The following is an 18,483-nucleotide window of genomic DNA, read 5'->3' as shown; positions in this document are numbered from 1 at the left end:
TCAGTGGCCTGGTGCCTGAAGTAGCTACTTTGATTTTTTTGTTAGGTTTTACACGTGTTTAAGACATGCTTTGTCAATAAACACGCCACTTCCAACAAACTGAAAGTCTGTCTTCCTATCATTTGGCCCTCGGACGCCAAATTACAGCAGTCTTCAACAAAAAAACTTGAATTTGTCCCTAAAATCGATATATCGCCCTGCCTAACTAAATGTATTCGATATTTCCATTTTGACAGAAAAGTGTTGTATCAGCAATCTCCAGCATGGATGCTAGCTACCTAACGCCATTATTAACATTTTCAGCACTTTGGACTCACCTTGCACTGGGAGCTTCTGTAGCTTAGCACAGGCCCTGATACACGGGCGGTATTCCCGGCCGCCTGGGGAAAGGAGCTCTTAAGGTAGAGGTAATGTCCAGCGGGGTCTCTCAGAGTATGGTCCGTGGACGGCCCTGTGCCCAAAGTGGGGGTGCTGCCAGCTTTGATCTGCCAATCAAAGTCGTCCTTCAAGCACTGGTGCCAGGAGCAGAGGTCAAATTCAAAGTTGCAGCGTCCACTAAAACCCTCTGAAAGGTGAGGGATAAAAAAAAAAAAAAAGAAGTGAAGCAGTTCAAAAAATGTAAATGAAATACGTGCTGGTCTCACTGCAGATGTAGGGGTCCTCGTCCGAGTCGTCCCCACAGTGGTCGATGAAGTCGCAAAGGTTGTCCTGAGGGACGCAGCGGCCGTTGGCGCAGGCGTACTGCTCGGGCGTGCACGGCAACGCCGAGGGCAGCGGAGGGGGGCAGTCCATGAAGCTGACGTCGTCGATCACCACGTCGCCCATGTAGCTGATACCCCTCTTGGCTCGGAACACCACCTGGCAACATCCAAAACATCATTCTTGCTAGCAGCGCCCTAATAAGCGACGAATTTGAAAGGAAGAAAGGCGACGTGGAAGCTTTCCACGTGTGAAAAAAACAAAAAAGACTTCATTGACTTGGCGCTGATTTGAGGACGGTTTAAGGCAGGGGTCTCCGACACGCGGCCCACGTTATTTTGCGGCCCGCACCTTAATATGAAAATTTAATGTTCGTGCGGCCCGCAAGTTTTATATGAACGGCACTTGACAGCGTCACCCTTGCCAACCCTCCCGAATTTCAGGGCGTGCCGTGATGGCACCGCCTCTCTACAACCTGTACTAACAGCTTGCCAGCCCAGTCACATGTTGTATTTGGCTTCTGTAGATACACGTAAGTGACTGCAAGACATACAGGTCACACTGAGGGTGGCCGTATAAACAACTTTAACACTGTTACAAATATGTGCCACACTGTGAACTCACACCAAACAAGAATGACAGACACATTTCAGGAGAACATCCGCACCGTAACACAAAACACAACAGAACAAATACCCAGAATCCCATGCAGCCCTCGGAGGTCTCAAGGTTGGCAAGTATGGTCAACGTTGTGTGTGGACCTGAAGTAATCTACCAATCACGGTGTGGTACATGGCTCTCGAGGGCCGAACATTGATGTCACTTGCGTGATGCAAGCAGAGAAACGTTTTGATGCTTTTCCACGAGACCCGCACGCACGCACTCTCTCTCTCTCTCTCTCTCTCTCACTCACTTGCTCACTCGCTCCTGCCCCAGCGTAAACAGTCCGGGCGGGGGAGAAGTGGCGAGCGACAATACAAAACGGTGTTGCACTGGACCGCAGCGCTGATACTCCGACAGAGAGTCGCTGGGCGAATCGGACGTGAGTCGAGATGTTAGCCCATTCGGGACTAATTGTGCTACCGTAACTGTAAACTCTACCGCACTCCCCCACGTTGGCTCCAGACAGAGACGATTTTTGTTATTTGGCTCCAAAATACCCCAGCGTTAGTGGATAAGCGGCAAATGAGTGAAAGCGACAGAAAGGTTGCCATTGAGACGAGGGTTGTCTTACGTGCCTGGCTGCAGTCACACCGCGACACCTGTCCGTCAGTAATAAAGTCCCTGATAACCTGGACCAATTCAAACCGTTAATTTTTTTTTTTTTATTGTTTAATTTGCATTGCCTCACACGATGAACACTACATATATTTTTGTATGACGCCAGATAACACTGCGGGAGCCGTCACTTTTTTGCGCTCGCTATCCCGGTACTTTCCACCGACCGCCGTGTTGCTGTAGGGAGGAAAAGCGGAACGACACACATTGCGGAAATAACATTATTCTCCGTGCGTTGGCTAAATACAAATATATTCCACAACACCAAACATGTCTTTTTCAAAGCCTGCACTGAAGAGAAAGGTTAGTGATGAGCAAAGACAATTCCAGGAAAAGTGGGAGATTCAATATTCCTTTGTTGAGCACAGGGGCACCCCGACGTGTCTTATTTGCACAGAGAAAGTTACGGTGCACAAGGAATACAATTTGAAACGTCATTATACAACTAGACATGCTGAGGAGTATGCAAAATACCAGGGAGATGAGAGAGTGAACCGGGTTGCAAATTTTAAAACCAGTCTACTGAGGCAATAAGATTTCTTCAAGAAAACAACCGAAAAAAGCGATGCAGCAGTCAAGGCTAGCTACATGGTGAGTGAGATGGTTGCTAGAGCGGGAAAGCCATTCAAAGAAGGTGAATTCATTAAAAAGTGCAGGTTATATTTTTTTTAAGAAATCTTTTCTTGCGGCCCAGCCTCACCCTGTTTCTGCCCCCAGGTAAATTGAGTTTGAGACCCCTGGTTTAAGGGTTTAAGGTTCGCATACATCAGTGTGATGAATCAAAGCCTTGGCTGCGTCTAGTTTGCCCTTGTTGATCCTGCATTACTGCCACCTTCAGTTTGACCAGTTGGTCGACTAAAATTGGACGATTTGAAACAGCAGATGATCAACCAGTTCTTCGACTGACGATTGTATGTTGGAGAGTAGGGTTGTACGGTATATCGGTATTGGTATAGTACCTCTAAAAAGTATTAGTCCAACACCCCCCCGCCCCTCAGTCGTCGTCACGTCATGACATTGCTGGTTTACGAGCAGAGGAGCATGTTCGGCAGCGCACAATCACAGAGTACTTACAAGCAGACGCAGTGTGTAGACAGAAAAGGGAGAACGGACGCATTTTGGCTTAAAAACTAACGATAAAGGTGAAACTATAACACTCAGATTGATACCCAAATTTGTGGTCTCATCCAAAACTAATGTAAAGTATCGAACAACAGAAGAATAAGTGATTATTACATTTTAACAGAAGTTTAGATAGAACATGTTAAAAGAGAAAGTAAGCAGATATTAACAGTAAATGTACAAGTAGATTAATATTTCATTTTCTACCACTTGTCCTTAATAATGTTGACAAAATAATAGAATGATAAATGACACAATATGTTACTGCATATGTCAGCAGACTAAATTAAGAGCCTTTGTTTGTTTGCTTACTACTAAAAGACAAGTTGTCTTGTATGTTCACTATTTTATTTAAGGACAAAATTGCAATAAGAAACATATGTTTAATGTACCCTAAGATTTGTTGTTAAAATAAAGCCCATAATGCCATTTTTTGTGGTCCCCTTTATTTAGAAAAGTATCGAAAAGTACCAAAATATTGGTATCGGGACAACAGTATTGGAGAGTAAAGATTTGTCCAAACCTGAAAGTCACGTGACAGCCCCAAGAACACTTCTCCTCGCCGCCATTTGTTACCCTGGTTACCAGTCTGAGACCAAACCTCGTGAGTGACGTTGCCGCGCCGCAGCAACACCTGAGAAGACAAGGCACGGCTTGCCGGAGCGACGAGAGACGGGCGAGTCAATGAGCACTTTCTCACCTGCAGGGAACCCACGGTGAAGCCGCCCATGTGGTACCAAAAGACCAGGGTGCACTGTGGCCCAGTGGAGGAGATGACGGGCGTCTGGAGGTCGCTGGTGTGACCGTAGCCGCCGTTTGAACTGTCGGCGCACATGTACCAACCTTCAGGGCTGCCTCTGCAACAAGCACACGCAACACAACTCAGCGGTGCTTGCTTGTGTCAGTAGGGGTCACCACAGTAGTGGTTTGAACATACCCTCCAGAGAACGGAGCTGTGGACTAGGATCGACCGATATTGGAGACTTAAATATTGGCCGATACAGATGTTGATTTGATATGACATCAGCAGGAATCATTCATACTTTTGTTTTGTAGTATGAAATGTTTGATCAAGTAAAATTAGTCAAACTGAGAACAATGGTGGGACACTAACCTATTCATTATTGTCCGTTGGGAATGGACTTCAGCTGTTTTTAAGTTGAAGTGGCGTGATAAATTATTCTGGGGACACCTACTGGCCAAAATAATTCATTAAGTTGAATGATGGACACATTTTGTTACTGGATACTTTCTAATATGCTTCTACCTGGGAGACTTTGTATGTATAAGTAGTATGCAACTATAACTCGAATTTGCAATTCCGTGTGAATGCCCTATGTCAGGGGTCACCAACGCGGTGCCCGCGGGCACCAGGTAGCCCGTAAGGACCAGATGAGTAGCCCGCTGGCCTGTTCTAAAAATCTCAAATAGCAGCACTTACCAGTGAGCTGCCTCTATTTTTTAAATTTTATTTATTTACTAGCAAGCTGGTCTCGCTTTGCTCGACATTTGTGATTCTAAGAGAGACAAAACTCAAATAGAATTTGAAAATCCAAGAAAATATTTTAAAGACTTGGTCTTCACTTGTTTAAATAAATTCATTTATTTTATTACTTTGCTTCTTATAACTTTCAGAAAGACAATTTTAGAGAAAAAATACAACCTTAAAAATTATTTTAGGGTTTTTAAACACATACCGGTATACCTTTTTACCTTTTAAATTCCTTCCTCTTCTTTCCTGACCATTTAAATCAATGTTCAAGTAAATTAATTTTTTTTATTGTAAAGAATAATAAATACATTTTAATTTAATTCTTCATTTTAGCTTCTGTTTTTTCGACGAAGAATATTTGTGAAATATTTCTTCAAACGTATTATGATTAAAATTAAAAAAAAATTATTCTGGCAAATCTAGAAAATCTGTAGAATCTGAGGCTTTTGACAAAGTTGCAGAAAACTACTCTCAGGTCATAAACAGAGTTGGGCAGGAGTTTGAGAACAGGTTTTGTGACCTGGATCAGCTTGAGCCATGTGTGTCGTTCATTTCTAATCCTTTCATGAACGTGGACATATCCTGCATTGCTGAGCAGTTAAGTGCAACATTCAGCCTGGATGCTGAACAGGTGGAGATTGAAATTGTAACACTGCAAAATGACCTCCACCTCAAAGCCCACCAGGCTGCACCACACTTTTGGTGCCTTGTTGACACAAAAAAGTACAGTGGTGTATGCGCAGCAGCTATGAAGGTTGCAAGCCTGTTTGGTTCCCCTTATCTTTGTGAATCAGCCTTTTCTGACATGAACTTCATCAAGAACAAACACAGAACATGCCTCACTGATGCACATCTGCAAGACTCACTCAGAGTTGCAGTGTCAAGTTACACACCAGAGTACAACACACTAGTTAACAGCATGCAATGCCAGGCTTCCCACTAACTGACAAAAAAACATAACAGATTTGGTGTCCAGTTCAAAGTGTGACATGATTTATTTAAAAATTTGAGAGTTGACTTTTGTATTTTACATGAGTTATTATTTGTACAAACATGGTGCAAAGTAATTCATGATTTGTTAAAAAATGTTTGTGGCTAGCTAGTTAAAATGGGATATTGTGATTTCACAAGACTGTCTTAGAAGTGATCATTTGAAAATGTTCAATTTGAAAAATGTGCACTTAGAGAAAGTATAAAAATAAAGTGTTGCATATTGATATTTATCTATTTCTATATATATTTATTGTGAGAAATCATTAAGATGAACAGTGTTTCCACAAAGATAAATATCATTAATTATTAATAATAACATAGAGTTAAAGGTAAATTGAGCAAATTGGCTATTTCTGGCAATTTATTTAAGTGTGTATCAAACTGGTAGCCCTTCGCATTAATCAGTACCCAGGAAGTAGCTCTTGGTTTCAAAAAGGTTGGTGACCCCTGCCCTATGTGGTATGCATGAGCGTAACTGAAATGCTTGTATGTCCAGGGTGAGTGGAGTGTGTGGTTGTAAAAACTGCTCGAAACGATTGAGAAAGTTGGGATAAGAAGAGGTTTGTATATTGACCATTCATTTTCAGTGGGGGGAAATTCCTGGTAATTCCAGGTAATTTTCGGTACCGGGAAACAATGTTCCCTCTAATTTTTCACGTGTGTGAGCAAATGCAAAAACTCCCTGAGCATTCAGTGGAGCCCATGCGAGCAACATCAGACGTGCACACTGCGGCTACACCAGCAGCACACCTGTCCCAAACCTGACTAAATAACAAGTTCAATCTCCATCCATCCATCCATTTTCTACCGCTTGTCCCTTTCGGGGTCGCGGAGAGTGCTGGAGCCTATCTCAGCTGCATTCGGGCGGAAGGCGGGGTACACCCTGGACAAGTCCCCACCTCATCACAGGGCCAAAACAGATAAACAGACAACATTCTGTTATTATTATAATCAAATGACAGCAGTCATTTCCATTTCTAATGTAAGTGTTTAGGCCCACTTACAATGACAATAACAAAAAATATTGTTTTTCATGAACTGTGTACTTGTATTGTTTGTCTGGGTGGAGGTCCTGCTTTGGAAATAATTTGCACCCCTTTCAGACATTGCATTTAGTTCCCATTAAAACATTCACATGTTGCACAATGAGATGTAAGCAGGGGATCATGTGTACATTCCTGCAACTTTCTGTTTGTAAAAAATATATTTTTACTAGTATGTATTTAAAATACTAACAGCATTTCATGATTAATATTTATAAATTAAGATTCCTAATAAATTACACTAGAACAAGCACACATTTGATTGGTAAATCATAGTGTAACGACCTGCAATGACACTTTATGTGTGGTGTTGGAGTTGTCCGACTTTTTGTGTGGCTGTAAACGCATCACTGGCTAAGTGCCATATGTGCATGTGTTGGCGCAAGTGAGAAAGAGCGAGTGGCTGCTGTTGATATAACAAAGTTGCCTTTGGTCTGGTTTGTACTGCAGAAAATTACCAGTTTTTCTAGATATAATTTTTTTTACTAATGTTTCTCTCGACAGACGTTACAATATTTGAACAATGATGACGAAAACTGTTTTCTCTGTCGTGTCCGTGTGTCGAAAATTGTTATGCGCTTATTTTTTAATTTGATTTTGTGCGTGGCATAGATTTGCCGTGCGCAGAGGATGCTTGAGCAGTGCGCAATTGCACAGGCGAGCACCTTAGAAGTAACGTTGCCGGGAAACATGCTGGCTTTAATGTCCAGGATAAGTGGAGTGTGTGGATGTTGGAACGGTTCAACTCGGATGAGAAATGTGGGACATGCAGTCGATTGTATATTTCCAATTCATTGTCAATAGGGAGAAAATTACTGGAAATTCTTGGAAAACCGGGAATTTGGGGAAAGAGAAAACATGTTTTACATTCGACATATGTGAAGGGCAGTGTGGGTTGATGGTTGAAAGTTTGGAATTGGGTAAAAAAAAGACGAAAATATTTGAGAATTTCGGGCATTGTATAACTATGAAAAACTCCATTCATTTAAATGGGAATTTCCTAGACATTTGGGAGTTTCAGGATTTTTTTTTTTAAATATAGGTACTATAACAATTGTCTTAGATTAAATTAATGGGTTGGTGTTGGAATTTTTCAAAACGGTTGAAAAATGTTGACGTAGTAACAGTTTAAACTTAAATGGGTATTTTGAGAGAACCGGGAATTTGTACAAAAAAAAAAAAAAAAAGAATAACTTTTGTTGTCCCAACTAAAAAATGTTTTGAAGGTGGAATGTTGAAAAATGGTTGAAAAATGTGGACTGTGAAAACTTTCCAGGAAGAGGTGAAAATAGGGCTTTGGAAAACCGGGAATTCCTTGAATTTTGTTTTTTACATGGAAAATGGTAGTCTGATTGTTCAAGGTGAGTGGAGTGTGTGGAGGGTGGAACGGTTGAACTGGGTGAGAAATGTGGGAATTGTGCAAGTTTGAAAAATGGCCCATTTTTAAAGGACAAAATGACCTGGAAAACTAGGAATTCTGGGATATTTTTTTTGGGGGGGGGGGAGATCACAACTCCCGATCGAGCCGAACGTTTTGTTACTTGAACGGTTCGGATCGGACGAAAACTGTGGGCTGTGGAGCGGGCCAATGTTTTGTGGCGGAATAATAATAAAATAGATCGTTTTTTGGTGTAGAATCTGCTTGGGAATTCACACAAATATTTAATACTTGTTTATATTTGCAAATGTGCAGTTTTAGACTGCAATATTGTTCAATCAAAGACACTTATTACATGTGTCTAGATTGGGTGCTGTTGTGTGTAACTGTTGTGTAACTGCTAGCAAGTAGTAGTCTACCATGTTTACCTTTTTTTAAATGACTTGATTATAATACAAGAAAAGACCAACCTAGTGTGCTTATTGGCAGACATTTAGCTGTTAACTGGCTGTCCATCTTTGTGCAAGTACGACTGCTTGTATTGTAGCGCTTATATCAAGCATTTTGCATGCAAGCTCATATAATTTGATACTTTTTTCATAGCTGATCATCAATACCGGAACATTTGTTTTGGTTCATTTCTTTTCTCAGAGTTACACATTTTGGAAAAAAATGGCCCAGTTATGCAAACCACAAATGTCCCCTACACAGGATGTTGGTTATCAGGAATTTATTGAGCAAGAAACCAGCGTTTCTTAAAGTTATCTTTTGCTGCCATTACACGGCAGATGGAAGGATGCTAACTTTCAAACCAGTTGCAAGAATTATATCCAACCCTCTCTCCCTACACAAAAACTTGCACGCAGGAAGCCATGACTGCATATTGTTGTTTGCGTCTCCGGGATTGCTTTGTGTAAGTACCGTATTTTCCAGACCATAGGGCGCACCGGATTATAAGCCGCACTACCAATGAATGGTCTATTTTCGATCTTTTTTCATATATTAGGCGCACCGGATTATAGGGCGCATTAAAGGAGTCATTTTTTTTCTTTTTTTTTTTCTAAATTGAAAACACTTCCTTGTGGTCTACATAACATGTAATTGGGGTTCTTTGGTCAAAATGTTGCATAGATGATGTTTTACAGATCATCTTTAAGCCGCTTTCTAACAGTTTTGTGGGCGGTCTTATTTACGTGGCTCACCTTCAGCAGTGTCTTCTCCCCGTCATCTTTGTTGTAGCGGTGTAGCGTGCAAGGATGGGAGTGGAAGAAGTGTCAAAAGATGGAGCTAACTGTTTTAATGACATTCAGACTTTACTTCAATCAATAACGGAGCAGCATCTCCTCATCCAGAAACAACAACACCGGAAATGTGTCCCGTGAAAAACCGTCCGACCGGAACTCTGTAATAACTAAAGTTCCTTGGGTGAATAATGTAAACTCACTACACCGGTATGTTTTAGCGCTTTCATGGCAAGTTTACTGACAGATATAAGTAAGAACTTTACACTACGTTATATTAGAAATGGCAACAACACAGAACACAGGATGAAAATCCCTTAACAAGAAGATAGAGACAAAGAAGAAGCTTATCGACTACGGTGTCGACACGAACTACAAAGGCAGCGAGCGCAATTTTTCAGGATTTATGCAGATCCCAAATACAGATCAGCAGGTACCAGAAGGTAAGAAAAGTTGCTTTTGCACAATACAGTGAAACAAAACGCCAGATAATGTCTTACCTTATACACACACCATAATAACACTCATATGTTTAATGCACCCACAATCAATCAAGCGGTACGGCTTCATAGCTTACCAAAGACGTACTAAAACATTTTGATAGATTTTTGAGCGCCTTGTTTAATGTTCCATATTTTCAATGGACATTTGAAATGTTGATGTTGTTTACTTGAGACATATTGCCATCATAGTGCAGTCTGCATGTATCTCTTATGTTTGACTGCAATCTACTGGTCACACTTATCACACCATGTACCAAACAAAAAAAGCTCTGAGGTGGGTAAGCTCAACGAAATGTATTTCTTACATTAGGCACACCGGGTTATAAGGCGCACTGTCGAGTTTTGAGAAAACAAAAAAAAAATTAAGTGCGCCTTATAGTCCGGAATATTCGGTACGTGCACTGCAAGCATGTGCGTGTGTAGGAGATGGCCATGAACTACGAAGGCGAGCATCAGTATCGGATCAATACTACTTTGATGAGATTGATAATTCTGTTGCAATTTCTCGACGTTATACACTCAGCAAATTACTCGATTTCCCTCACAGTTCACCTATTCCGTCTGTGCAAACACCGCAACTCTTTCTCTCTCTGCTGCTAACTCAGGCACACTTTGCCCCTCCTTCTCCCCTTGCTCAGCCGAAGAGCGCAGAGGGCCACACTTGAGAGCAATCAATTTCTTTTGCCATTTATTGTAACGTTATTTTGGACAAGTCCCTTTTTTCCTAAAAAATTATGTAAATAAATAAGAGAATTATTTAATTATTTTTGCACGGTTACAGTCGTCCCTCACAACATCGTGCTTGCGGCTTCACTCCATCGCAGATTTTTTTCAAAGCATATTCTACATATTCTCGGCCTAAATTAAGCATAAAAAAATAAAATAAAAAATAAAAAAAATTTTTAAGAAAAAACAAAAACAAAAAACTGGCACTCATCGAGGGCGGACGCTCCCCTTCCCTCATCTCTCCTGCTTGCTTCTTTGTCTTCTTTTAACTTTTTTGTTGCCTCTTTTCGCACTGCTTTCCAAATCTAAACATTGGAACTAATTCAATGGCCTCAATGAAATTGACAAGATCTTGGGTTTGGGGAAACCTGCTTGTCGTGACGGAGCGGTTGTTGTTATAACGACACACTACGGACTCTTGGGAGAAGAAGGAGTGCCGCGCGCCTGGCGACCCGTTCAGTCGAGGACGTGAAGATATTCACCTATTCGGAATTATGACAACAGGACATCTGCTGATTGGAGTAAGCGTTGCTCTGGTTTGTCGACAAATTGGAAGTTGCTGGCAGTCTTCAAAGTACCCCAAAGCTGCCACAAATGATTGGAGGATGCGGGAAGAACTGTGGACACTCTTGTGATTTGGATCACATCAGACTGTCTGCCCCGCAGGATGAATTTTGAGGATCAGTCATAGACAATTTAGAGTGAAAAGCAAATTTTATTTTCACTGCATACAAAACATTCTAACTTGGATTGTTTCCCTGGCTTCGAGACTCTCCCGAAGAACAGTGCGGCAAAGACACAACAAACTCCCTTCTTGGACACACACCTGTTGTTGTTGACTTTGGATTGACTATCGGCTGCACAACATCAAGGCCGCGGAACAGAGACACGCGGCAGGCTTACACACACACATCAATCAATCAATGTTTATTTATATAGCCCTAAATCACAAGTGTCTCAAAGGGCTGCACAAGCCACAACGACATCCTCGGTATAGCCCACATAAGGGCAAGGAAAAACTCACCCCAGTGGGACGTCGATGTGAATGACTATGAGAAACCTTGGAGAGGACCGCATATGTGGGTAACCCCCCCCCCTCTAGGGAGACCGAATGCAATGGATGTCGAGTGGGTCTAATATAATATTGTGAGAGTCCAGTCCATAGTGGATCCAGCATAACAGTAAGAGTCCAGTCCACAGTGGGGTCAGCAGGAAACCATCCCGAGCGGAGACGGGTCAGCAGCGCAGAGATGTTCCCAACCGATATACAGGCGAGCGGTCCACCCCGGGTCCCGACCCCGGACAGCCAGCACCCCATCCATGGCCACCAGATCTGTGTGTCTCCCCTTCCACAAGGGATAGGGGGGAGCAGAGGAGAAAAGAAAAGAAACGGCAGATCAACTGGTCTAAAAAAAGGGAGGCTATTCAAAGGCTAGAGTATACAAATGAGTTTTGAGATGGGACTTAAATGTTTCTACTGAGGTAGCATCTCTAACTGTTACCGGGAGGGCATTCCATAGTGCTGGAGCCCGAATAGAAAACGCTCTACAGCCCGCAGACTTTTTTTGGGCTCTGGGAATCACTAATAAGCCGGAGTTCTTTGAACGCAGATTTCTTGCCGGGACATATGGTACAATACAATCGGCAAGATAGGCTGGAGCTAGACCGTGTAGTATTTTATACGTAAGTAGTAAAACCTTAAAGTCACATCTTAAGTGCACAGGAAGCCAGTGCAGGTGAGCCAGTATAGGCGTAATATGATCAAACTTTCTTGTTCTTGTCAAAAGTCTAGCAGCCGCATTTTGTACCAACTGTAATCTTTTAATGCTAGACATAGGGAGACCCGAAAATAATACGTTACAGTAATCGAGACGAGACGTAACGAACGCATGAATAATGATCTCAGCATCGCTAGTGGACAAAATGGAACGAATTTTAGCGATATTACGGAGATGAAAGAAGGCCGTTTTAGTAACACTCTTAATGTGTGATTCAAACGAGAGAGTTGGGTCGAAGATAATACCCAGATTCTTTACTGAGTCGCTTTGTGTAATTGTTTGGTTGTCAAATGTTAAGGTGGTATTATCAAATAAATGTCGGTGTTTAGCAGGACCGATAATCAGCATTTCCGTTTTCTTAGTGTTGAGTTGCAAGAAGTTAGCGGACATCCATTGTTTAATTTCATTAAGACACGCCTCTAGCTGACTACAATCCGGCGTGTTGGTCAGCTTTAGGGGCATGTAGAGTTGGGTGTCATCAGCATAGCACATGCATCCACAAAAAATATACGCCACACACACATACCCCACCCCCAATCCAACGCCCCTGACGCAAATCCCATAGGGGTGATGGACGAATGGGCAGCGCCTGAAGAGCTGCAGCCCGCCACCATGGCCCCCCACTCCCTCACCTCTGTTGCTAGATATCTTGAGATGTACGTTGTAATATGTATATGTGCTTTGCTATGGAGGTTTTTTCCCCACTCGGGGCTGGGCTCCCTTAGGAGCTCAGTCGAGATTGTATTTTTTTTTACTCATCCTTACCTTTTTCCCATCTTTTACGGGGCGCCTTGTGGCGAACCATTAGCGTTCCTGTTCTGTAACCCTGTACACTGTTTGTTTGTCTAATCTTCAACGGGTTTGTGCTGAAAACATAGTTTCGTTGTACTTGTGCAATGACAATAAAGACCTACCTACCTACCTATTTTTTAAACGCATAATTGCAAAAATAAATAAATAAGTGAAGTGAAGTGAATTATGTTTATGTAGCGCTTTTCTCTAGTGACTCAAAGCGCCTTACATAGTGAAACCCAATATCTAAGTTACATTTAAACCAGTGTAGGTGGCACTTGGAGCAGGTGGGTAAAGTGTCTTGCCCAAGGACACAATGGCAGTGACTAGGATGGCAGAAGCGGGGATCGAACCTGCAACCCTCAAGTTGCTGGCATGGCCACTCTATCAACCGAGCTACACCGCCCAACAAAATAAATAAATAAATCCATACTGTGTTAGTATTGGCCACGAGATGAGACTAAACCAATTAGTGTGCTGTTCAGTATGATGGCCCCTGATTGGCTCAGCCTCAGGCAGCACTACATTAGATTCAAAGATTGTAAAAGTGACTACTTGGGTGAGGTTTCACGTTTAGATGTCTCTCATAATATTAAACATATGCTTTTAGAAGGCTATGTTTAGTATGCTCTATTGAAAATATTAAATTTACAATTAGTAATTCTTACTTTGAAGTCAGACCACCAATTAACAGCTATAAACAAGGGTTTATTGTAGTTAATAAAAACATTTGTATTTTCATACAATCTTTGTTCTGTGTTTCAACATATTTATAATATACCGACTAAAGGAAAATTCACTAAATTATTTCACCATGTTTCAAGTAATAATTACCAGAAACAGTATTGGTATCGGCGATACTAATGATAAATGATAAATGGGTTATACTTGTATAGCGCTTTTCTACCTTCAAGGTACTCAAAGCGCTTTGACAGTATTACCACATTCACCCATTCACACACACATTCACACACTGATGGCGGGAGCTGCCATGCAAGGCGCTAACCAGCAGCCATCAGGAGCAAGGGGTGAAGTGTCTTGCCCAAGGACACAGCGGACGTGACTAGGATGGTAGAAGGTGGGAATTGAACCCCAGTAACCAGCAACACTCCGATTGCTGGCACGACCACTCTACCAACTTCGCCGCTAACAGTGTATTTACTTCTAAACTAGTTATTTTCAACCACTAATGTGAACATATGCTAACCGGTAATGTTCTTGTATTATTGGGTTTAATTTTAATTTTGGCCCACTAGCTTTAACTTCTAGCTGTAAGGCAGCATGAACATTTCCTTAATAGTTGTAATTACCATTACCCAACACTTATTTTCTTGCCAAGCTGCTATCAAGTGTGAATCACAGCTTCAACAATCTCCTCGAGGCGTTTAATCTCCCCTCTAATGGCCATAGCCAATCCACAGGCCTGCTCTCACTGTGCCCAAAGCTGCTGCAGCCTCTTCACTTGATTAAATTCCCACAGGGCAAGCGGCTCGCCTCGCTTTAAATAAGACACCAGCCTGCTCCATCTCGCCTCATCCATCTAGAAGGTTGTTATGGGGCAAGGAGCGAACTTTGTGTCTTACATTGAAGAAATGACTGAGAGGACGTGGTCAAAGTGCAGTCATTGTCTGCTGTCAGCGTGCACTCAATAAAAACAGATAAGGAGAAATAGGCCACTGTTTATCTTCTGCACAGTTTAGGGAGGAGTACTAACAATGAGGCAAATAAAACGCAATACATGACATCTGCTTGTTAGCGGACAACTGTCCATCGAGTAAGTCACTAGAATATTGATCATGATACATGCAGCGCATCATGCTTGTTATTACGACTGTTATGATTATGATATGAATTCAACACTTGAAAATGTACAAAATCTGTATAAAGGAATCAAAGGACTGCAGTTTGTACTTTCATGGCTGGTGAGCCACATTCCCCCTAATTTTGCACCACCATCACACCTGTCCCAAAAGCAGACTTCATAACAATTTAAAAGGCCTATTAAAATAAATAGATTACAGCTGTCATTGTCATGACTTGGTCCTGGGGTTTCGTTTTTCTAGTAGGCAACAGAAAGTTGGCTCGGGCGAGACGGCAATGAGAGTACATAATTTATTTTTTTACACTAATAAAGGACAAAAAAAAAGTACAAACGAAAAGCGCGCACAGTGGCGGAGAAACAATTTGGCTATGAAAACAAATACTTACACAAAGGCAAAAACTATGAACAACAAAAAACACTAACTGTGGCAATAATAAACAAAACTTACTTGGCATGGACAAAAAGGAGCAGCGTGAACGATGGACATGAAAAAAGAGTCAGAAATGTGCAGAGCATAAATGTGGGGATGTCACCAGAAAGACAAACTGAAAACAATGAACTTAAATACTACAGACGTGATTAACGAAAACAGGTGCGTGACTCAAAACGTGTAACAGGTGCGTGACGTGACAGGTGAAAACTAATGGGTTGCTATGGTGACAAACAAGAGTGCACAATGAGTCCAAACGTGGAACAGGTGAAACTAATGGGTAACTGTGGAAACAAGACAAGGGAGTGAAAAGCCAGAAACTAAAGAGTCCAATAACTAAACAGAACAAAACATGACATGACTAAAACAAAATATGATTACCCAGACATGACAGTCATTTTCTAATACAAATCCCAAAACCAGTGAAGTTGGCACATTGTGTAAATGAATAAAAACAGAATACAATGACTTGCAAATCATTTTCAACCTAGATTTAATTGAATAGACTGCAAAGACAAGATACTTAACATTCAAATTGGTAAAATGTATTTTTTGCAAATATTAGCTCATTTGGAATTTAATGCCTGCAACATGTTTCAAAAAAGCTGGCACAAGTGGCAAGAAAGGCTGAGAAAGTTGAGGAACGCTCATCAAACACTTATTTGGAACATCCCACAGGTGAACAGGCTAATTGGGAACAGGTGGGTGCCATGATTGGGTATAAAAGCAGCTTCCATGAAATGCTCAGTCCTTCACAAACAAGTATGGGGTGAGGGTCACCACTTTGTGAACAAATGCGTGAGCAAATTGTCGAACAGTTTAAGAACAACATTTTTCAACGAGCTATTGCAAGGAATTTAGGGATTTCACCATCCAAGGTCTGTAATATCATCAAAAGGTTCAGAGATTCTGGAGAAATCACTGCACGTAACATTGAATGCCCGTGACCTTAGATCCATCAGGCGGTACTGCATCAAAAAGCGACATCGGTGTGTAAAGGATATCACCACATGGGCTCAGGAACACTTCTGAAAAACTGAGTAACTACAGTTCGTCACTACATCTGTAAGTGCAAGTTAAAACTCTACTATGCAAAGCCAAGCCATTTATCAACAACACCCAGAAACGCCGGCGGCTTCACTGTGTCCGAACTCATCTAAAATGGACTGATGCAAAGTGTAAAAGTGTCCTGTGGTCTGACGAGTTCACATTTCAAAATGATTTTGGAAACTGGACTTTGTGTCCTACGGAACAAAGAGGAAAATAACCATCCGGATTGTTCTAGGCGCAAAGTTTAATAGCCAGCATCTGAGATGGGGTGTATTAGTGCTCAAGGCATGGGTAACTTACACATCTGTGAAGGCACCATTAATGCTGAAAGGTACATACAGGTTTTGGAGCAACATATGTTGCCATCCAAGCAACGTTATCATGGACGCACGCCCCTGCTTATTTCAGCAAGACCATGCCAAGCCACGTGTTACAACAGCGTGGCTTCATAGTAACAGAGTGCGGGTACTAGACTGGCCTGCCTGTAGTCCAGACCTGTCTCCCATTGAAAATGTGTGGCACATTATGAAGCCTAAAATACCACAACAGAGACCCCGGATTGTTGAACAACTTAAGCTGTACATCAAGCAAGGATGGGAAGGAATTCCACCTGAAAAGCTTAAAAAATTGGTCTCCTCAGTTCCCAAAGGTTTACTGCGTGTTGTTAAAAGGAAAGGCCATGTAACACAGTGGTAAAAGTGCCCCTGTGCCAACTTTTTTGCAATGTCTTGGCCATTAAATTCTTAAGTTAATGATTATTTGCAAAAAAAAAATAAGTTACTCAGTTCGAACATTAAATATCTTGTCTTTGCAGTCTATTCAATTGAATATAAGTTGAAAAGGATTTGCAAATCATTGTATTCTGTTTTTTTTTTACGGATTACACAATGTGCCAACTTCACTGGTTTTGGGTTTTGTATGTCACAGTGGGAGTCTTGCTTTGGAAAGAATTTGAGACATGTACCCATTTTCAGAGATCACATTTTGTTCACATTGAAACATTTAGATTTTGCACAATGAGACTTGTGCTCTGGCACAAGAATGGGATACAGTTTAGTTCCTGTAACTTTTTGTCTGTAAAATAAATCAATACACAGTTCTTAGCATTTCTGTAATCTAGTACCGGTAACAGCATTTCATGACAAATATCCATAACTTAACATTCTTAATAAATCAATAAGCACAGACGTGATTGGGCAGTGTGGGTGTACAGTGCTCTGCTGCATTTTTAGCTATAAGCTAACCTGCAATTCAGTGACCCGGACGCATCACATTCTGTTAATGACATAGATTGGCTGCGTGTGAACCGCATCATAGTTTAACGATCTGGAAGTTAGTTTATTTGTGGTTTGGGAGTTGTCCAAATGTTTGTGTGGCCTTAAATGCATCACTGGCTGAGCCGAGTGTGTGTGTCTGTTGGAGCAATTGAAAGAGAAAGAGAGTGGCTTCTGGTAATACGACTGATCATTTGTTTTGGTGCGGTTATGGCCCACAGTGATCAGTTTTGCTCAATAAAAGGTTTGTAAAATTGGCCCTAAAATAAAATGGGGATGGATGATGTCTTGATCAGTGTTCATCATTGCTTTATTGGTTGTCAGGGTTTCTACAGGTATCAGCAAATCTAAGTTAATGACATTTTTAATGATAAATGATAAATGATAAATGGGTTGTACTTATATAGCGCTTTTCTACCTTCAAGGTACTCAAAGTGCTTTGACACTACTTCCACATTTACCCATTCACACACACATTCACACACTGATGGAGGGAGCTACCATGCAAGGCGCTAACCAGCACCCATCAGGAGCAAGGGTGAAGTGTCTTGCTCAGGACACAACGGACATGACGAGAAATGCCACTTAAAAAGATGTAATGCCCATGTCCGACCTCATATACCGTATTTTTCGGACTATAAGTCGCAGTTTTTTTCATAGTTTGGCCGGGCTCCAGTGCGACTTATATATGTTTTTTTCCCTTTTTTATTATGCATTTTCCGCAGGTGCGACTTATACTCCGGTGCGACTTATACTGCGAAAAATACGGTAGTTATCATGTGTAGTCAAAAGCTTACAACTGTCTGTATACACACAATTGTAAGTATTTGACAATGTTAATCTTGAATCTTGAACAGATTGC

General features: G+C 41.5%; 1 protein-coding gene across 2 annotated transcripts in view; it reads right to left on the bottom strand.

The window, feature by feature from the left end:
* Nucleotides 1-18,483, bottom strand: part of malrd1 (MAM and LDL receptor class A domain containing 1) — a 131,149-nt gene that overhangs the window by 76,029 nt on the left and 36,637 nt on the right. For both annotated transcript variants that reach the window (XM_061965787.1, XM_061965790.1), the window contains 4 exons: nt 3,800-3,956; nt 3,623-3,733; nt 645-858; nt 318-565 (listed from right to left, as the gene is read on the bottom strand). In XM_061965787.1, the coding sequence (XP_061821771.1) occupies nt 318-565; nt 645-858; nt 3,623-3,733; nt 3,800-3,956 (730 nt within the window). The remainder of the gene's footprint in view (nt 1-317; nt 566-644; nt 859-3,622; nt 3,734-3,799; nt 3,957-18,483) is intronic.

This window comes from Nerophis lumbriciformis, linkage group LG07 (assembly GCF_033978685.3).
Source record: "Nerophis lumbriciformis linkage group LG07, RoL_Nlum_v2.1, whole genome shotgun sequence".
In the NCBI taxonomy this organism is placed as follows: Eukaryota; Metazoa; Chordata; class Actinopteri; order Syngnathiformes; family Syngnathidae; genus Nerophis; species Nerophis lumbriciformis.
Note: the sequence above shows the minus strand (reverse complement) of the source record. Positions and strands in the feature narration are given on the sequence as shown.